At 38.1% G+C, this 21,997-nt stretch overlaps 1 protein-coding gene and 1 long non-coding RNA gene across 6 annotated transcripts in view; both read left to right on the top strand.

Moving 5' to 3' along the window:
• Window positions 1–21,997, top strand: part of CNOT4 (CCR4-NOT transcription complex subunit 4) — a 76,906-nt gene that overhangs the window by 18,673 nt on the left and 36,236 nt on the right. For all 5 annotated transcript variants that reach the window (XM_054631081.2, XM_077178696.1, XM_077178693.1 and 2 more), the window contains exon 2: window positions 14,509–14,752. In XM_054631081.2, coding sequence (XP_054487056.1) covers window positions 14,579–14,752 — 174 coding nt within the window. In that variant the 5' untranslated portion in view covers window positions 14,509–14,578. The remainder of the gene's footprint in view (window positions 1–14,508; window positions 14,753–21,997) is intronic.
• Window positions 14,766–21,963, top strand: LOC143694127 (uncharacterized). Its single transcript, XR_013182360.1, has 2 exons — window positions 14,766–16,591; window positions 18,339–21,963. It is a non-coding gene; the product is annotated as an uncharacterized LOC143694127 (long non-coding RNA).

Raw genomic sequence — 21,997 nt, 5'->3', positions numbered from 1 at the left:
AACTTTCTACTTGTGTTTCTCCCCATAGTGGGAAAAAGGGCCATGATAATCAAGTCAAGGATTTTCAGTGAAAGCTACAGCTTTTCAGGAAGTCATGATGGCATACTAAGTTCCCCCCCCCTTATTTTTTTTTGTGCTTCCACGATCTTTCAACCATACTAGGTTGGATGGTGTGAAGTGTTAGTGGGGAAAACTACCTTTCACAAAGGCAAGGATCTCAGCTGCTGTGGGAGGCTACAAAGAAACTCATTCAGCTTGTTTTGTAGAAAGGTAAGAAATATTTTACAAATGCTTTCAGGTTTTACTGAGATCTAAACATTCAGCCTCCTAAGTCTATTTTCATTGATCTCTAATTCAATTAAGGAATGAGTTGTAGATTTTCCAGGAATGGAGCAAATTTGCCAATATATTCTGAAAGCCAATCCTGAATATAAGGAATGTGACACTTAACAGTGTTATGAGTTTTCTTGCGTAGTTTCAAACATTGGTTGTTTCAATAGCAACCTAATCCACAGATAATACTGTGTTCTTACAACTTCTCCTTAGCTCTTGAAATCTTGCATAGTCTCCTATTTCAGGGAAAATCTGGGTGTTTTCTTGTGAGGTGGTGTTACTACAGTCATCTCAGCTTTGTTAGCACCAGCCCTCTGAATTCCTCTTCTGCAAGACGGGTTCTGTACACATAATGTATCATGTCTAGAGCAATGATTGAGTATAATGGGCCTTGTTTAGGAATGAGTGATCCTTCTGTAAAACAAACTGTGCAAGGAAGCTTTCAGTTTGGGGTAATCTGCCAGACTTTGAAGGTTTTATGTTGCTGTTTCACAGTAGAGGTGCCTTGTGGAGGGGGCAAGGAAAGGTCTTGGTTTGGAGTTTCTTCTTCTCCAGGAAGTGATTTAGGCTTTTCTCTGGCTCCTTTGATAGGGCCAGATTTGTAAAGATGAGTAGATGCTTGTGTGCTGGTTGTATGAAGGCCTATCTAGGGACTTGTCTCTCATTCCTGTTTGTTGGTGTTGTAGGTTTGATCATCATCAGAAAAAGTGAAGAGAAACTTGATTGTGGTACTCATCTCTGTGGGGTGCTTGCCCTTGCTGAGGAGACTTGGGCTTTCTCTGAACGTGCCCAGGCTACATGTGATGATTTGTTTATGCTCCCTGGGGCTGGTTGCAGGGTGTTCTCTGTGCTCCTGCCATCCTTCTCATTACAAAAGAACTCTGGCTTTTTGGTCCACTGTGGAGTCTTCCCCATGCCTTGCATCTTGAAGATTTAGATGGACTATTTTGATCCATGGCAGCCTGCTTCCTCTGCTTTATACCTGTGAAGGCAGAGTAACAAGAACAAGCTTACTTTGGCAGCTAACTGGAAGAACACTGGGACACGGGCTCATGTGACTTGACTTTGATTTACCTTATCAAAAATACAGCACTATTGTCAACTTCAGCTCTAAATTATTGGCAGAAGTGGGCTCAAACTCTTAATCTGAACAAATACATGATTAACTAATTTTCTTCCCAGAAACTTTATCCAAGGCAAAGTAAAAATGCATGGATTTTCAAACTCCAGCTAAGAGTATTCAAGCAGAAAATGATTGAAGATGATCTTTCTCCACCTAGAGGGAATCTTGACATAAGGTTTGCTACCAGGTGATAAATATGCACCCCCATGGACACTGCTCAAACTGGGCTTGTGTAGCCTCTATATTTTTATTTTGTCCCTGCACATTTTACATATAGCAGTACCTGAAGTTCTTCAGAACTCTGTGCTCTGTATATTTTGATGCTGCTCTTTTCCAGAATTTACTTCTATTGATCTTTAGGTTAAAACTGCCCTCTTGGCTGTTGAAAGCCATTTGCTGATGAGAATTGACACTACCAGCATGAAAAACATTAGAGAAGAGTCCTTCTAATTAAGCAATATGAGGCCATGTAATTTACTGACTGTGGATGTGTTGTTTCTTTTTTCTTCAAATGTTTAAGATTTCAATTGTGGCTGTCTGTACAGATTATGTATGAAGTTGCAGTATATTGGGAGGTGCTTGGATCTGGTTATTTGAGATACTGCTGTGCCTAGAAATAAGTTTTATTTATCATAACAAGCAAACCAACAAAGAATAGTTTGGTCACAAGCAGGTTTTTCCAAGTGATACTAGCAGTAAGTAAGTTAGTCTCTTTTGTCAATGCTAAAGTTTTGGAGTTGGGTTATAACTGGTTTTTTGTGTAATGATGTTCAAGTAATACTACAGAAACATCTGTCCTCCCAGTTTACACTTAGATCAAACCAATCTCAATGTAACTAATGTCTTCCTCAAATTTTTATCTCTTGCTAGTGACTAGAAAAGCATCTTATGGACAGTATCTCAGTGCTATGGGTAAATGTTTGTACTTAATAATATATGGTATTGCTGGACACAGAAATGCTTTTTGCTGTAGATTTGCTTATGATGTCTTTTAAAGTCTTGTAAATGAAAGCGCTGCAATACACTAGAATCCTGGGAATGTCAGGTAGTACCTGTAGTGTGAAAATAAGAGCAATGCAGTTGGCAATTCTGTGTGTGTAGTGTGAGTATGGTTACCTGGCTGATTCAGCAGTTTGTAACATTAAATTAGCTTCTTGTAGGTTTTGTTGATCAGAGACATAATTTCCTGATGTACTTCTGCAAAGAGCTGTGAGATTTCATGGAGTGTGTATCTGTTGCCTGACTAACTCCTGGTAGCTATCTTCAGGACTTCTAATGAAGTTATGGTGGGAGAGCTTTTCTTGATTTAAGTTAAACATGAGAATTTTTATACTTTATCTTTTCTGTGTGAAGTACAGGCTGAGCAGGTAAAAACTCCCCAGTTGCATTATCAACATGGGTCACTGACAAGACTTTGTGAAAGTAAACCTGGATGTAAGTTATAAACTTGTAGAGACAAACCCAATCAAACTCCTAAGTAAAATGGCTTTTAAAATAAATATAAACTAGAATTTATAGCTCTTTTGCATGAAAAGTTTATGAAGAGATTTATTCTTTAACCTCATTGAAGTTTGTTCGAAAACAGATCAGGCATTAATTATGTTTGATTTTATAAATTTTCACTCCTTATTTGTAGCAAGTAGAACTTGTATTGAAAAAGTATTGGGTAAAAATGAATGTGCACGTATGGAGGGAGAAACTTCTGCCAACTTTTCAGGCCATGTGTACTAACACATTGGAGCTTCTATAATTATCAATGGAGGCAAGAAATCTCAGTTCCAGACTATGGGTGGGTTAATATATTCAAGATGTTTGTAATATTTAGTGATTGGGAATGTCAATTCACATGTCAGCATTCTGTAATTGATTGCTGATTGCCATTCTCTTACTCAAACTGTGTATTTTTCTTGAAAATTCAAAATGCAACTTCATTAACTTTGGCTTGATGCTCCTAAAGAGAAAATTCTGGCATTGTTCTTCATGTGCTGAATCAGGAACACAGTCAGGAGATCTGTTCACTTTTTTTTCTCCTTTTCTTTCTTTCTTTTCTAAGTGAGCTGTAGACCACAGCATATTCAAAAAACATGAGTTACATGACGAGAAATTACTGCTGAGTTACCTGGTTAAAAAAACCCTCAAATTCTTCATCTTGGTTTGACTATATGTAATCAGAGTCACTTAAAGGCAAAATACTTGATTCAGACTTGGAAATAGTTAAAATGGGATAGTACAGAAAAGCTGGTAGTCTGTCAGAGGCTGTTACTGCTCCAGCAGTTTTCCTTGAGTTCTGTCCTATGTAGAGGAATGACAGCAGCTGACTATTGTTCCTACACCATATCTCTAGATCCAGAAGTACAAAGTGTTTAATATTTTTAAAGTAAATAATTTTACTGTCTCTGCTTCATCTTGACCTTTTCAAGAATGGCTTATATGGTGATGACTGGGCAGGGGTTTGATGATTATCACTACTTACTCTGTTGTGGTCTTCTTCAGTTAAAGTCAAGAGCTCCAGTTAGTAGCCAGCAGCTGATGCTGCTGCTCCTAGGACTGACCTAGGTGTGGAAACATTACCTTGAGACAGAAAGGTGTGGTTCCTGTTGGCTTTCTGGGGGAGCAATTGCAGCTTCAGAAAGGAATCTCTGGAGTTTTTTGACTCTGATTAAAGAATGTAGATTTTATTATATACATATTAGGCTACTTTTCCCTTAATTTTTTTTTCCTTTTGAGGTCTTTTTAGAAACTTTGAGGAGTGAGACAGGCTCATCCTGTATCTGTACTATTCAAACTATTCTGGATTATCACAGTTCATGCTTAAAAGGGCCTGAGAAGGTTTCATTGCTTCATGGCATCCAGTAGGACACTGAGTTATGAGGAATAAAGCTGCAGTCTGCAGAATCAGATGTTCATTTGGATTCTTTGTAAGTATCCACATGATTTTGGAGTGAAATGAAATTTTTTTACCTAAGTTAATGTTGGACATAAAAGTACAAACTTCTAGGGGAGGCACTGACATAGGTGCTTCACAGTTTGTAACTAGGGAAGGGATGCAGTAATAGTTTGTGTTTTACTAGTATAAGACAGCATTTCCAATGTAGTCTATGGCTTTACTTTATGCCAGTCTTCTAATTTCTGGCATCAGCTGCCAGTGAGTTTCAAGATGGAATTGTGGGCACTGAGAAGTGCTTGGACTTTGACAAAGAGTTTTTATTCTTCTGGGCTCAATGCTTTGCATTATTACTTGACTAGCAGAAGCACTCAAGCTGGAATCACTACTCATCCAGAACCTATAGATGAGCTGTATAAGGCTTTCTTTCTCTGTCTTAAACTTGTTTGGGTGCTTTTCTCCCCTTCCAACCCAACCAAAAAGTCCTTTTGCTTTCATCCGTTATGGAGAAACATGAGAGATTTAATACTGTTGTTGCTAAGAAATCAGTAATTAGGCTGATATTATGTTCATGTTTGCTGTTTAAAATGACTTGAAAGTGGCATCATAACTGTTGCTCTGTAAAGGTCAAGTTATTTGAAAATATTGGACAACTGAGTTAAAGTCTAATAAAAACATTTTGAGAAGATGGAGAAGAAACAAATAAACATTAAATACTCTGTTACCTGTTTCTTGAAGGTTGTTTTAAATAAATTTTTAACACATACATAAGAAACTTTGAGAATTACTTAAAATTGCTTCTGTCTCAGATTTTCTGGTGTCTTAACTAGCATCCTTGAAATTGGGAAAGCAATGGAAGGGAACTGAGGGGTAGTTACTAACCCTAGCTGAATCTCCCATATCCTCATTCTGAAGTGTATTCAGCTGTGTTATTAAGCTTCAGAGTGAATAATTCTTAGTTTTATTCATGTCTCAGTAACAAGGAAGAAAGGTTATCTTGTACATTGATTTGTACTCTTTCTATTGAAGAAAAACAGCTCAAACAGTCTGTGAAATCACAAACAATGTTCAAGGGGACTCTTGGCTAGAGGCAAGACGTGTGGAGTGGTCAATCCCCCCACTTAAACAGAAAATTTACTACTTGCTGTGTGTCTTGTGTGAGGGTATTTTGATAATACTAGTATGTGGCTGCTACACTTCCCTAGTTTGTTATCACTTTGTTATCACTTAATATTGCTGTGACAACTTGGCACTTCATAAGGAGAGTTCAAGAATTTGGAAGGTTCCTGATACACTTAGCAGGTTGAGAAAAGAAGCCATAAGCTGTGATCATGCTGATTTGGGTTTTATAGCTAATTTTCTACAAGCAGTTTTGGTAATTCTTACTGGCTAAAGGAATATATGTGTGTCTTTTATTTGCAGCACCATGCACTATAGAGTGCATATCTCTTCAGTATCATCAGCTTCTATCCTCCTTTTTTGTGCTTGTTCCCCCCTGCCCCTAGCAATTCTAACTTTCCAAGTATTATTCCCAAGATAATTTCAGAAGTGTGTGTGTTGGCTATTGGATACTATTCCCCCAAGAGCAAAAGTGCTGCCTGTTAACAATTAAAAATCTTAGAATCTTTGTAAAAAATCCAGAGAAAAAATTGTGTAGTGTGCTTTTGCTCTGATGACAAGATAAATTTCTTTGGTTATGCTTTGTGTGGTACTGTTTCTGTACCTGCTTCTTCAGGGGCAAATAAGAGACTTCTTCTGCTATAGAGGAAGGCAATTATCTAATAGATACTTAAATGTCTGGAGATCTGTTTGCTGGAGTTTTAACTGAATTTTCTTTTTCCTTCATTTGGATAACATAAATATCCAGGAACAAATAAGAAAACTGCTTACAGGTTTTTTGCACTGGACAGTAGAACTGCTGTAGTTTTAAAGAGTACAGCTGGATAAGCAGGCTAGGACTTCTAAAGATGCTGCAGTGGTCTTGTTCATGCTGCAATGTGAAAATGCAAATCAAGAGTTTTTTTATAATGTAAAAGCTGAGCTGTCCTTGAATGCAAGTTAAAAAAAAAAATTATATGCTTCATTCTGGGCATACTGTGTTGGTGTTCTGTGCCAGATTGTTCTTCAGCGGTGGCATGACTTTCAGATCAGACCAGTTGGAATATTTAGTCTGTGTGAACTAATGCAGCTGGAGCAACAGGTCAAAAGTAAATCCTTCTGGAAAATTATCCAGAAGGTAATGGCTGCAGGCAGAGTTATGCAAATGGGTTATATTCAAATACAGTCTTAGTCTTACAGCCTCAAGTGGGCTGATTTTCCTGTGTGTGTAAGAATTTCTGGGTCATTGCTCTTTAAAGGATGTGGAGTTCTTCAGACCTGAGCTGTTCTTTCTAATTGGATCTGAGAATATTTGCCATTATTATTAAGAATGCTATCTAGTACAAACTAACACAAGAAACTTTTGTTATAGATTGGCATGTTCTCACCTCTTCTGTGAAGGAAGAAATGGACTGATAAAAACTCTGATACCTGGAAGCTTGGAACAAATGCTGGGGTTTTTTTCATCTTTCTGGTGAAGGCATCCTACAGAAATGTGAATAGCTTGAATGGTACCAGGAGATCAAATGAAAATGGGAGATGGTGAGAGGATTACCTAGGAGACAGGAAGAGAGAGCTGAGCTGTGTCATGGGAGATGGAAGAATATCCTGAACGGCAGAGCAGAGGGGAAGGGTATTGGTGATGTGGTGACTGGGGTGGCATGTTGAATTTTTGTGAATTTTGGAGTTTAAGTTCTAAATTAATCTGTAGATCATGTCTCAGTGTATGTGGCACCTTAGTAGGAACTAGCTAGAACACAACGTTGTGGAGAAATTGGACTATGGCACAGTGATGTGTAGACACCCCAAGTGCAAAGCAAGTGTTTGATGCTGGAGTGCTGTGTGAGCACCATAAAGCCCCTCCATTGCCCAACAGCCGGTTTAATAGCCACCTGTGCTTGCTGCGTGATTGGCAAGTTGGTATATCTAGATCATGTTTCTGACAGTGACTGCCAGCAGATGCTCTGAGGAGAAGCTACAAGGCATGGAGTAGTAGCCTTTTTCCCAGTAATGAGAAATTTAGGGATTTTAGAGTAGTTCAGATGGAACATATTTAATATTAAGTGAGAGCAGACAGATTTATTTTTGTTTTAGTATTACATTTTATGGTCTCTGTAACATCCATTGACAACAATTTGTGAGGTATGATTTGCTGTATACAAATGTGTAGAAGTATAGCTATTTTGCTTCACTTGTTGCTTGAGCATCTACTTTGTCAGAAGGAAATAACCATGCTGGAATATATATACCAATATTACATGGTCTCTGTGTGTGACAGAGACTTAAACTACGTAAACTAATAATTGTATAGCCCATTTCTAATTCATTATCCAATTGCTTTAGACATGTAATATCTATATATAGTGATGCTGTAAGTACAGAAAATAAAAATTAGGGGCCTGCAGAAAGTGGAAGAAAAGGAATCCTAGAACTGAATGTGGGAAATTAATTTTTACAATTAGAGGCCAATATTATGCTTGTAATTTCATTGAGTGAGATGACCTACATGCTGGGATAGTGTTGTCTTGTATAATTATGTCCAGACCTTTATGAGCTTGTGGATGAATTTGTCAAAATCTTACTTGGCCTTTTTTCTTTCTGAATAAATTATGTCTTGATTCTGTTAATGACTTGTAAGAAAGTAAGTTATCTGAGTAAATAATATCTTACTTGGCATTCATGTGTCACTGTAGCCCTTTATGCAGTGTTCTGGGTGCTGTAACAATAAGCCAATAATGACCAATTCTTGGTTCTGTTTAAATGAGAGAAAAGTATCTTTTTGTGGTCTATAACTTTTTTTTCTTTGCCATGTAACTGTCTTAAAATAGTTTGTGTTCACTTTGGGTTTATAAAGAATGATTAGGTCCCTTTTCATTTAGCAGGAGTCATCTGACTATTTTTGTTATTAGCTGCCTTGAGGGCACGAGGTAGAAACTTCTCAGGCGCTTTCTTTGGCTGTGTTGCACTGTTGCTGAACATGCTGCTTGAGCAGTTGCTACTTCTAGATGTTTGTTTCTGTGTTTTCACAGTAATTGAGCTGGCTTCTGTATGGCTGTGTGATGGAGATGAAGGATGGATTTAGTTAAATATTACCATGCAAAGATAGTTATGTTTTGGTCTTTTGGTTCAAGTGATGGTACAGCTGCTTATGCTGGCAGAATTTGAAGTCTGAGACCATGAGGGTGAGCTCCCTAGGCACCTGTAGGGAGACACAAAGCAGGGGAGTGTCTAGAGGCTTCAGTTTTGACCTCTGAGCTAAATAACTTGGGGATAATCCTAGCCAGTGTAACAGTGTTTTCAGAAGTACTGAGGTGACTGCGTGATTCCTGGTCATACTTTCCAAACATTTGGGACTTAGTGTCTTAACTTTTCTTAGAAGTTGTTTGTCCTGTGATCAAAATGTAGCTGTAGATTACAAACACAGTAATAAACATCCCAGAAAGAGGCCGTGGGGGATAATGGACTTTGTAATTACAGGACATGATTTTACAATCTGTAGTACATTTGCTTTAAATGTTCAGCACAGTCAGGAAATAGAAGGAGGAAGTGAACTTTTCATTGGTCTCAAATGAAAATTAGCTTGGATGAATTCAGGAGCCTGCTTGCTTGCTACTGAAGTGTCTTTGTTCCCAGTCAGTAACAGAGCCACAAAACTCAGAAAAGCATAGCCCTTTTTCAGTACTCCTGAAAATGTTGGCTGTCTCATATGTCAGTATCGCTAACCAGGTGATTGTAAAATATTACTGTATTTTGATGTGAGTGAAGGGCTGGTGGGAGAAAGCGACCTCTCTTCTTTGGTAGGGCTCAAAAAAAGGCAAATACAGGGTAGCATGCCAAAAAGATGGAAAATTATGTGGAAGTTTCACAGATTCTTCTGAATTGCATGGATGACTTTGTGAAAACAGCTAGTCTTGTGTCTGTTACAAGGATTTGGTATGTTGGGAACTTTCTGCCATATGGATTATCTGCTAACTCACCAAATCTCCCTCAGTTCTGTTTTTAAATAGTAAAAATTGGCTTTTCTTTGTAGTGTGCCTATGAAAGGTTTTAAGGTGAAGCTTCAAGCGGTCACTGCAATGCAATGAAGTGATAGCCTTTCTTACTTGCAGTCTGAAGAAGGTGGGCATTGTTTTCCTTCTAACAGTCACTAGTGGAAGCAGGTTGTCTTAAATGTGCCTCAGCCGACTTACACGTACCCCCCTGGCAAAGCTGGCCAGAAGGAGAGTGCTGTGCTGACAGAGCTGCTGATTGTACCCTGCTTCAAGGAAGGGATAACCCATTATTGCTGCTGTCTGCAGTCTGCTTGTCCTTCTCCCTCCAGCTTGTATATGGATCAACATGGAGGTGAAGAGTAGAAAGGGAAGTGATCCTTCAGCAGAGTGGGAGCAGGGGTCTTGCCAGGGGGAGCTGCCTTCCCAGTAGCATTATGTGGGCAAGCATCTGCATACACTGAAGTTTTGAGACTTCTCATGGCTGATGAGTTTCAAGAGATACAAGGCCAGGAAAAAAGCATGGGTTTCTGTTTGCGTAAGTTTAATGAGCCCTTACTAAAGGTTCAGTGCATAGACTCCGACCTGTTTCACTTCAAGTGTCAGGTATGTTTCAACTTCAAGTGAAACATTAGCTAATGCATGTCTGGATTTTTTTTTTCCTTCAAGAGGCCCTAAGTCTCCAAATACTTTCTGGGATGTGAGTCTTTACTGAGTTTTTTTCATAACTAGATTTTGAGAACTTTTGTCTGTGACATTTGTGTTTTCTTAAAGCAAGTAGCAAGGCTGGATTCACTCCATTGTGTGAGAAGAAGAATGTGTCTGTATTCTCTGGAGCTAGCTGCCCCTCCTGGAGGAGAACTTAAACTGTAAGGGACGTGTTTACTAAAATGAACTGCTAGCAAATGGAGATGTTCTCATGTCTGCTTTGGAGAGATGAGGAGTGTGTGTCAAGTCTCAAACTGTTGAGGAAAAACAAGGCATAATAAGTTTATTTTTTCCTCTGCCTCCTCCCCTCCTTTTTTTATGACCCCTTTTAAAATTAAATAGGGAAGATATACTGCTGGAAGTTAAACTTGTTTGCTCGCCTCAAGTGCAAGAGAGAAAGGCAGCAAGCATCTGCATCCTAAATGGGCTGAAATCACTAGGTATATTAGAAGTTGTGTTTAGGTCAGTACCCCCAAATAGTAGGATCACTTTTTCCTCAGCTGCAAAGTCCAGAGGATTTTATCAGGAGTAACAATTGTTTGGTGAAGCTGATTAGACACAGCTGCCATCTGCTAAGTAAGCACTTAAAGTTAATAAAAATGTCTCCATTTTTTCCATTCCGTATGTGTTTGGAAAAGAACTTATTAGTTGGTACAGTACAAGGGATAAAGCACAGAATTTCATATTTCTGTAGTTTGGATATTATCTTTTATAAAATCGCTACACCTCAAGCATGCTGCTGGACATTGTCCACTTCTGCTTCATCTCTGTGCGAATATTGTGGCATAGTGTCCTGTAAACAGGATGGCGAACTATTGGAGCCATGTTTGACTTCAGTCATTGGAGTTTTGGATATGTATGTACAAATTCTATTTGCTTGTAAAGCATGTGTAGATGTGCACAATCTTCTTCCCTTTCTCCTGAGACGTGATTAATTTCATCTCTTTGAACTTGATCCCAAAGACAAAATACTCTGGATCAAGCACAACATATAATACTGCCTTTTGTTTTTTGCTATTGCTTTGTTACTTTTCCTGTGCTGTTATCTGGAATTGTTCAGAATGGTCTTAGAGCTGACTAGTTACTCTGTGTTTCTTGGTAGTGCATGAACTATATGCAGAATGCATTTCTGATGCCTTACTCTGCATGTTATTCCAGTTTTGAAAAGAAACAAGCGCTGTTCCGATGCAGATTTCAGACACAAATCCTGGTATATAAACCCTTCTGAAATGGAGACACACTCCAGTGGAGAATCTCTGAATGGGATGCTTGAATGGTCTGTGGCCAAGTAAATAAATATTTCCTCAGTTTCAAGAAACATGGCACACAGCTGCTCCTTACTCCTTGTTGTAAAATAACAGGCCATTTGCTGACTGAAGCAAGCTATTGACATTATTGCTAGCAGCTGCTGAACTCTTGGTGTTAACTTAAACAGCTCATAAATGTTAATTATGTTGCAGTTTTGTTAGAGCTCATCTGCATATCCCAGAGGCACTAGCTAATATGTCATGCTTTTTATCCACGTGAACTGATGACATTTCTTAGTGGAGATTCCAAATAATAACTTTCTAAGTCAGTTCAGTGATTTTACTGTAGCGGTGAAAGTTTCTCTTTTAACTACAGTTTCACTAGTACTAGTATAGCTTTACTTAAATGTGTTTCAATAGGCTCAGAGCTGCTGAGCATGTGGTGGATTGAGTATGAAGTATAAAGAATAGACGGAGTGCTTACTGACCTGTTGTTGGGAGATCTGTCACAAAGTTAAATCCAAAGCCAAACTGAACAAAATCTGTTGAGTTTATCCCTTTGATTTAAAGTAATTTTCATATTGTTAATGGTTTTGTTGCTGTACAAGTGTGAAAAGCTTACACAAAGTGTTTACAGGCTACTGTAAAAGTGTGTGTTATCTGCCTAATAACCACTTAAATGATCTTTTGGGGCCTTTTAACAGTCCCTCCCATTTTTCAGCCAGTGGGGATGTGTTCTTTAAAACAAAGCTCCCAAACAAAGTAATCCTTTTTTCCCTTCAGGTCAGATTCTGCTAGCATTCTTTGTAGGAAACTCTGGCAAACTTCCGGAACCTGGTTTTGAGACTGTCAAAATGATTGTGAATATAGTATGAATGAAAGCACAGATAATGAAATGAAAGCTGCTGTATTATCATAGAAGTTTAACTTTTTGATTTTAGTCATTGTGACAGTCAGAAAGAGGACAGTGTTGTTCTATATTATACTAATACATACTATATAGATGTAGTAGTACTATATTATACTAATGCATACTATATAGAGAAGTTATACTTACAGCATCTGATAGTTGTTCTCTCATCCTTACTTTTTTGTGGTCATTTCATTTCTCTCAAGGGCACTGGTATATGTTTACCAGAAGTACACTTTGTGCTTGGAGGATATACTGCCTACCAAACTAGTTGGAATTGCAGGTAGTCTGGTCTTCTGGTATCAGCCTGTGATTGCAGGTTAACCTGGTGACAATGCAGCCATTCCCATACAAAGCTATACGCTCTCTGCTGTGTATTTGGATGGTGCTTTGATTGCATGTGTGGTTTTACCTCCTCAGGGTTCTTTCCTGGCTGCTTGTAGAGGAATTTCTGTCCCTGAAGTGGTGTGCAGACAGGAATGAGTATTGCAGACTGATGCTAGACAGATCTGGTCCAGTAAGGTGGGGGGTCCCAACTTGAGCTGGAACCTCTTGGTCTTCTCAAGATAGACTTCATGCAAGAAAGTATGATATGGGGTGAGGAAGATCAAAATACAACCAATTGTTTGGTTTTTCTTTTTTAGGGGGGTGGTAAAAGTATTAAATCAGTGCTATCTAAGGCTAACATCAGACCATACTGAAATCTGTGAGCAAGGGTTTGATCTCACAACAATTCAGTCATCTTGTTTCCAGGGACAGAATTGAATGTCACTCTTCCTCAGATAGAGGTGTGTGAGATTTGGTTTCTGGATTTTCTCGTAAAAGCCTGGAGAAATACTGGTCAGTACACAATCCAGTAGCTTTTGGTTAGAAATGAAACAGAAAACTTTTTTGGAGAGTAGAGGGGGACTCCAGATTTTGTGTGTGTGGTTCAATTATAATTCCATTAGTGATGTTTTGGGAAAAACATGGTTGTAAAAATAATTCTGTATTTTAAAAACTTTAGAGTTCACTTATTTCTAAAGAAGTGGTGTAGTTCATTAAAGCTAGTATGACAATCCAGCTATCAATTCTGGTCACATCTTTTCACTATTTATCAATGGGTTTTTAGTTTTTGTTCATTTGTTCCTTTTATTTTTCTTCCAAAGGTCCACCTAAAAATTCTACTGTTGCCCTTGATTTCTGCCCCATCTACATGCATATCTCATGCAGCAGATGGAGACAGCTTGTTGAGATTGGATACAATTTCATATATCCAGAGTGTCACTTAAAGAAATAAGAAGAAAACAACCCACATTAATTTTCTCAGTGGTGACTCCAAGTGTCTTGTTTTGAATCTGAAAGTAAATTTCCTGTGCTGCATCCTTAAACTGAGAATAGAAGCATACTCAAATGGCTGATTTCAGGAAATTAATAGTGACTTGAATATTGGCCTTCTTCAAAATTCTCGTTCAGAAATATCTTCTTGTGGCTGCACTCCAAATTAAAACTTGAGCTTTTTCAACCACATTGTGTGTATTTTGGCTTTGGTGTGAATTGGGTGCTGATGAAAAAGATAGCTGACTTGGATGGAAGTTTGACACATGTAGAATGATGTGTACCTTAAAAATCATTGCTAATGAAGTAGTCCTAAGGCTGACCTCAGATCAGTCTCTGGACCAAAACAATGAGATAGACAAAATAAATAAATTATCCTGAGTAAGAAGCTTTCCTTGGTTTTGTTTGTTAATTCTGTAACCTCAAAAGTTTGAATGGATGACCTAAATGTTACTGCAAATCTCATTGTTCCAAGTCTCTGAGCAAAGGAATAAATTGTTCATAAACATTAAGTCCCGCATTCAAGGATTTGACTTTGGGTTTGTAAAGGACTTCAAGAAAGCAGTAGTTAAAGGAGGTTAATGTACATAGCATACAACAATGTATGGTATACACTGATTTCTCTGCAATCTGCATTTTGAAACCCAAAGAGGCCAGTGAACTACCAAAGTGCTTGTCTGTCCAGGTGGGGAGGGTGCATCACCAGTACCACCGTTTTATTATTTGTGAGGCTTGTAAGTAGGAAAAGACAATCAAATCGATTTGACAGAAACTTGTGTTTTAGTAGATAACTTGTGGGGGGAGAAGAAAAGTGATGAAAACCTGAAATGTTAAAAGGTACAAAAGAAAAGTTGTACACAGTTTAAATAATTTTTTTTCTTTTTATTTCCCTCTTACAGACCTTCAAGTGCTGACCTTCTTGGTCTATTAAGTTATTATAAACTTTTGCTGCTCTGCGAACATATAAAGATGTCTCGCAGCCCTGACGCTAAGGAAGACCCTGTGGAATGCCCTCTTTGCATGGAGCCTCTGGAAATTGATGACATCAATTTCTTCCCTTGCACCTGTGGGTACCAAATCTGTCGTTTCTGTTGGCATCGTATTCGCACTGATGAGAATGGACTTTGTCCTGCTTGCAGAAAGGTAAATCCCTGGAACAGCGGCTTGTCTTGCATATTTCACAAGGCTTTTGTGTTGTGTTGGTACCAAAGACAATCATCTAGCCATGGCCTAGATCAAGGGTGAGGTGTTGGATCTTTCAGATTCTGTCTGCATATGTATTGAAGCTGTTACGACACAGCTGGTCTTGGTTTATTAAATTCAGAACCGGATTGGTAGGGGAAGCTTCGGATCAGAACTAAGGCATGCTGATGCTGTGAGAACTGCTAAAAATAAAAATTCTTTGAGCTGGGGTACTAATGCATTAACAGAGTCTTTTCAGGAAGAATAGTGAGTATTCCAGCATTGGGTTTGCTGAGAGCTAAGGTTCAGCTAAACCGACAGAGCTGACTGAGAATCAAGTTTATAGAGACCTACTTGTTTTGTTGTGGCACTGGAGCTTTTTAATTCATATTTTAGTGGATACTAAATGTATAAAAACCTTTGGAAAGATATCCAGTGGTGTTAAATTTTGAAGCATTTCAAAGTCTAGACTGTGTGTCTAGTATTCTGATCTTGTTGACAGATGCTTGAAGGTAGTACTTGATATCTCCCTGTGTCTTGATGTCTGGCTGATTTGGTTGGCCACAACTGTAAATGTCAACTTCACTAAGTTGCCTGTTATTTCTTTTGAATTATTTTATTTCTCCTTCTAGTGTTTTGCTTAAACTCAGTATTTCCTTATCTTCAGTGTTTAATAAAATTCCTTTTCAGTATCTTCTTGTCTTTAATGCCTTCCCTTGACTGTAACTTTCTTGCCTGGCCTTTCTCTTCTTGTAGTTGCAGCTCCTTATGTCTTCTTGTTCTCCTACTATTTAATCCTGTTTAATGATCCTGTCCCTAGTTTATGCCTCTCTTGTCTTCCTGTCTCATGTTACAGCTTCCTTTTCAGCCCCCCAGTAATCTTACTGGGCCTCACTATCTTTATTCACTGCCACAGTATTTTATAAGCACTTCCAGTCATATTTTCTTGCTGCTCTTTTGAGCTTTGGCCACGCTAGAGCTGCTACTGTTGACCTGTGTTTGGATGCCTCTGAAAGCCTGAAGGCTCTCCCACAGCAACATGTTTGTTTAAAATTTCTGTAAATTTGCTGCAATATTTGAACTCCGTGTTCTGCAAGATAGAGCCACGTGTTATCAGCCAAATCATTCTCCACTTGGGATACCTGCTGTAGATGACACATGATGTATAGTAATTTCCTACAGTACAAGAAGATTTCTACTCTTCTGATACAACACAAGATTTCTGGGATTTCCTTGTCTAAGTCGCTTTGTTTTCCTGGATTGGTTACACTACTTACCTGTTTGTTATTTGAAGTTTGTGAAATGTATTTGAAGAATCACAGAAGCAGTGTGCTAGTCACTGGTTTTGGGTGTCTGAATTTTTTAAAATATGCTCACCTCTTAATGTGGAATACTCTGCCCTATGGTTGGATGTGCAAATATTTTGCCTAATTGGATACAGTTTGTTCAGAAAAACTGTTCATGAGGAAACCTCAAGTGCTATGATTGGAGTGAAACATACTGGCCACTCCTGGAGAGAAAGGAGACATCATCTTTCTTAACGGATGAGGATTATGCTGATACGTTCTTCATTTATGGACTGCAAGATATTCTTGAGTGGATTTGGAGCTGTATCGCTGGATTGTAAGAGACTGGCCTGAAGAAGTCCGGCCGAGGAGGACATCTCTTCCGTGGCACAAAGACATTGTGATGCAGAGACCACACCAGGATCTTGGGAATAAATAGTCTTGAGCTACAGAGTTACAGCATTAAATAAGTGAAGAAGCCATCTTTTGAAGTGTGCTGGACAGAAGGAACCAGGTATGTGTATTTGTGTTCAGTGTGTCTAAGTAGTCGCTGTCTGTGCATAGTAAGGCTTCTGGGGAAAGAGCTGAGCATTTTTCTGTTTGTAGCTACTATGGTGTACATTGATCGCGGCCACTTAAAATGCTGAAGCACAGAACATGGCAAAGCAGCAAAGTTTTAGCAGGAAAGTTTATAGTAGGTACAGTGGTTTAAACAGGTATGCCATATTGTTATGATGAGTATACCAGTGGAGGATACTTATTGTGAAATGGACTGTAGATAAACATATATTAAAACAAGGATGAGTTTGTTATTTACAATTACATAATAGAAACCTGCTATTTGTGCCAATGTTACTGAATGCAGTATGACTTACCCAGTAATTTGAGCACTACTCCATGGAGAGGAGCAGTGAACAACCCCATGTCCAGGGGTTTTGGTTGAAGTGTTTGGGGGAGATTTTGGAAAGGTCTGTAATAAAATAGCTTGGCTGAATGCTGTGGTGGCACATATGCCATTAGATCTTAACTGTGCATTGCATATATACCATTATCTTCTTAAGCTTCTTTAATTCACTTCTAACTGAAGAGATGTTAGCATGTGGTTTCTTCTGCCCAGGAGAGAGTACTTCTGTGTGTTTGAACTGTCATATAACTTAATATCTGCACATGCAGAATACGTTCATGTCATTGCAGTCAATTGATTTAGTCTGCCTTAAGTTTCCTCCTGTGAATAATAGTAGTACACAAGCATTTTCTTCAGTAAGGTGCTAGTGTGAATTAAACTTAAATGCTGGTTGGAAACTGGTACATCTTACTATTAACATGTTAAAAACTTTCTAAACTTCATTAAAATCTTCTGAAATAGCCTTGAAAAAGCCTTATTTCTAGAGAAATAGAAATTGTTTTTATTTAATTCACTAACTCTGAAAGTACCTACTTAAAAAAAAAATGGAGCTATCTGGCTTTGGGTTCCTGATGCCCTTCAGAATTGTAGGTATAGCCAGTTGTAAGATACCAAGCAAGGCTTCTGATTTTTTCCAGTTAATTGATTTCTTAACTGTAAGTGAAATAGCTGCTAACTAAACAAAATAGAATGAAAATATGCTGTCTTCAGAAGAGATTTCTGTAGCCAGAAGCTGGTTTGCTTGTCAGCAGACTTGCTTTTTCTTTGCAGGGATATTTCTATTATCCTTTCTGTAAAATTCAGCAGTCTAGCTCCTGTTTGTCATGTGAATAATACATCCTGTCTCAATTGCTTAATTAGAACATGCCACTCTTAGCCCTTAATGTCAGTTCCTGCACTTTTTTTAATCCAGCAACAAAAAAACCTAGCTTGTTCATGTTTCTTAAGTATTTTGCTCTTCCACCAAATAACACAACTTGATAGACAGTTGTTCCTGTGGTGTGGCTTTGACTTTTTCTCCAGTTCCTTGACTGAGTGTCCTTTATCTCTCCTATGAGAGATCTAGCACCTTGTGCTAGAGATGGAGGGAAATAGCATACTGCTTAGATGTATGATCAAGAAATTAACATGCTTTGTCCATGTTTCTCTTACTACTTCTGTGTAAAAGGAAGACTTAGTCTTAATGCACAGTCTCCAAATATCAGTGTTTCTTCCTATGCTTTTTATCCCACAACTGAGTAGTTTGGTGCAGCAATTGATATTTTGAAATAGATAGGAAATTTCTTTTTAAAATGTAAGTACAATGGTGTATACTGTGCATAAACCTTATTCATTTCCTTTGTATTTCTTGTTTCAGGACCTATTTGGTAGCAAGACAACAAGTGGGAAATGCTGGTGCATCCATTCTGTGGAAGGAATGTGGCCTACCTGGGAATGACAAAAGCAAAGTGCTTGATAAATCACAGCTCAGCTTTCAACAGTTGGGAAATGGGGGAAAAAAGTCTGAAAGGAAACAAAACTGAAATAAAAAGACCAAATTAGTCAGGAAGACTGAGAATTCATCAAGGTCTTTCTCTGATTAGAGAAACAAAGACTTCAAGAGACATTCAAACTTTTTGTGATGTTCTTGTAGGGACTACCTTGCACTTAGTGTAAAGAAAATTTGGTCATATTCCATGATGGCACACTTGTTTTTGGAACCTCAGTGTTTTTGTCTGAAAAGTGCTGGTATAACTTAAGTGAGAGGTGTCAGCTGAACTTAGTCAGTGAACTGGTCATGTTGATATTGCCTAATGTCTTGCATCTGAAAGTACATCAATGCTGATACCATTAGAGGTAGCTACTTTGTTTGGATCTCAAATCCTTTATCAGCTAAGGCATTAGAGACAGTATGTTAAGCAAGTATATTGTTTTAAAAAAATAAGCTGTAGTCATGTCAGTAGCATTTCTACTTTTTTGTTGCAAAACCTGGGAGGCTCTGTTATGTATAGTCCTCTCTCTACTTCTGATTTGTAGGGTTAGACAGCAAAAACAACATAGCAAATGGTGCTGTGAAGTACACCAGCTGTCAATCCACCTTGCTTGGCTTTCAGAGACTTGTTCCAGCAGTCTGCAGTGCATGCACCTGTTTGTAGTTGAACCATCATCCAAGTTTGTGAACTTCATCACTGGGAAACAATGACTCTGAAGATGAAATAATTTATTTCCCTATTTGGAGACTGATTTTTTGTCCTTTATTTGAAAGGAAAATGATTTCTAATACTATTTTTTTTTTTAGAATTAGTTTCTGAGATGTTGATGCTATGCTTATTTGCCTTCCACCTTCTTTAAATGTGCAATATCTCCTAATTTGTTATTATGCCACACATGATACATAGCTAGGAAAATCATCTACCCATCAGTTGTTTTTGGGTTATTCTTGGGATTCAAGAGATGTGTGCAGATTCATTTATAGGTCCTGCAAGTCAGCATATCAAACTATTTCTATTCCTTGGGAGCATTAGAAGCATGTCATATGGGTGATGCACATACAAAACATGTATTTAATACAGCCCTACAGTATCTAGTGAGAACTTCAGAAGATTCTGTTGCTCAGACAAGTGTGGTTATCCATGGTGGACACCAATTGCTGCTGCTACTTAATGACTGAAGTTCCTATTCTGCTAGTCTCAAGCTCTCTGCTGTGATGGAGACATTTCTCTTTCCCTGATTCTCAAGCTGCCCAGTTGTGTTCTACTAGGAGTTTTTATGCTTTTCTGTAGAAATACAAACTACTGCTTGAACATAGAAATGTTCTGTTCAGGATTATGCTTGAGCTACCCGGGATGTTTCCTGATTCATGTTCAGTACCTCCAGCAGCAAATAGCTGTACAGAGAAGGAATATCCTGTCTGATTTGCTACTCACTTGTGAATATGCTCTGAATGTGGCTGGACTTGGCAAGAAAGAAGCTGATGACTTTTGACACTGCTGTAGTTTCCTTGAACTTTCAGGAGCCTTACTGAATCTACTGAAAACATTAATGCATTTCTTGCACAGTACCAGAGAGCAGCACTCTTGCAAGTTTTGCCTTGCATAGTATGGGATGTGGAGTAGGAATTAATCTTTGAAAGAATGGATTGTGGATAGGGCATCACTTGATGTAGGGCAAGCCATATTTTTGGAACTATATCTGTTATACTGGTGCACTTTTCTTCCCATTCCTATCTGAACACACTGATAACTGAGATAACTCAATCTTTGCCCTGAGTAGTCTTTCTTTCCTGTAAAAACCTAACATTTTTCTTCTTTAGTTGATGTGATTGACTAATACAGATTTTGAGAAGCTCATTAAGTGTAAAATTATTCTGCAGCTCAGAAGTCCTCATATGTAGATGTGTTAAAACACAAGATAATAATTGGCTATAGCAAATCTCAAGTGACCTTACGAGTTGGTTGTTGGTGTTCATCAAGTATATTTTGAAATCTATATAATGTATTCAGTGTTATCTGAGTTAACTGAGTAACTAATCAGAGTAATACTGAATATCTTTTTGAGAAATGTTATGGTTTTGACTGTTCTTCAAGAGTAACTTGAGCCCTTATTGTGTTTTCATGTTAAGGACACCTATCATGTTAAGGACACCTGCTAAAGTATCTTACACATTTAAATTCCTTCATGATACTAAAACATGTTCCAGAGGACTTGATGTTTGACTGTGAGATGCCATCTGCTCAAGTCAACTGTAGCATATTTGCAGAAGATATCTCATGTGTAGCTTAACAATGCTGAACTTTAAACTGAAGAATGGATTTCGATTTGTTTGGGGATATACTCAGAAGGCTATCAGGTCTGAGCACTTGGTGGCTCTTGGAGTAACATCATGCAACTATGAGGAAGATATGCTTTTAACCTAAACATTTTCATCTGTTGTAGATTTTTCTCAAGTTATTTAGTATGACAGCTAGTTTTGTACTTTTGTCATTAAGACAGTAAGGAAAAAGTTAAATTCATTTTTGTTGGACTTGCACACTGAAAGCTTTGGTTATGGTAGTACAAGCAAAGACCTTAGTTCAACATACTGGTGAGCTTGAGCTTAGCTTCTTTGTCTTAAGTCTTTGTCTTAATTCACATGTCCTGTACTCTTCTCATTTTTTACTTGGTGTTTAGAAACTCTTCCTTCTGTTTGAGATATGTTCTATGTACTTGTTTTTGTGCTTAGCATTGCTTTCTGTGTACAGTGTGAAACCTCACTTTTCAGTCTGAAAAAACTGGGGCAGGTAAGGAATGTGGGACTGCTTTGAGGAGTAATCTGGGGCAGAGGACAGTGCACTGTAGTCTGCAAGACCCAGCTAAAATAGTGCCTTTATAGCATGAATAGAGCGGTCTTTCTAGGTAACTCTGAGGATACTTGTACTTCTCTTGCATACTTTTGAGATTAAAATATACAGTGTTATATCTGTGAGGAGTTACCTGTAGGGATGGAGAGACCAAATTTCAAACTTGTACATAAGCATGGCAAGAATACTGTCATTAATTGTGTTGAAATCTGTCTCTTCACTAGAAATTAACCATGTAAACTTTGAGTAGTATAATGATGTTACTGTCTTGAACTTAGTGGACCACTGAAACTACATTTGTATTTTCATTTCTTATCTCAGAAATACTTAAAGATACTTAAATGTCTTGAGTACATTTAAGTACCCAGATCTGTATCAGAAATAAATATAAAGTGCATGCTTTCATCCTGCTTACACTAAGCTCTTGTTAGTAAAATTATAACAGGATGTGTTGGCTGTCATGTTGTAGCTGCTTGTGATGTTACCAAATTGACTAGGCAGCTGGGTTAGAATTTGGTTGCCCAAATCAATATTATGTCTATAAATAGAAGAATTCCATGTAAATGCAAGAAGTTTACCCTTCCCAAAGGACTGAGTATGCCTCTATAATGTGGGTGTCCATAACAATCAGATCAGTATAATAAAGAAATTTTTACATTAAAACATGGTAATTAATGGTTTTCGAAGGTGTTGTTTC

The sequence above is a fragment of the Agelaius phoeniceus genome, chromosome 5 (genome assembly GCF_051311805.1).
Source record: "Agelaius phoeniceus isolate bAgePho1 chromosome 5, bAgePho1.hap1, whole genome shotgun sequence".
In the NCBI taxonomy this organism is placed as follows: Eukaryota; Metazoa; Chordata; class Aves; order Passeriformes; family Icteridae; genus Agelaius; species Agelaius phoeniceus.
The sequence above is the reverse complement of the archived record's forward strand: the minus strand, read 5'-3'. Positions and strand labels throughout refer to the sequence as shown.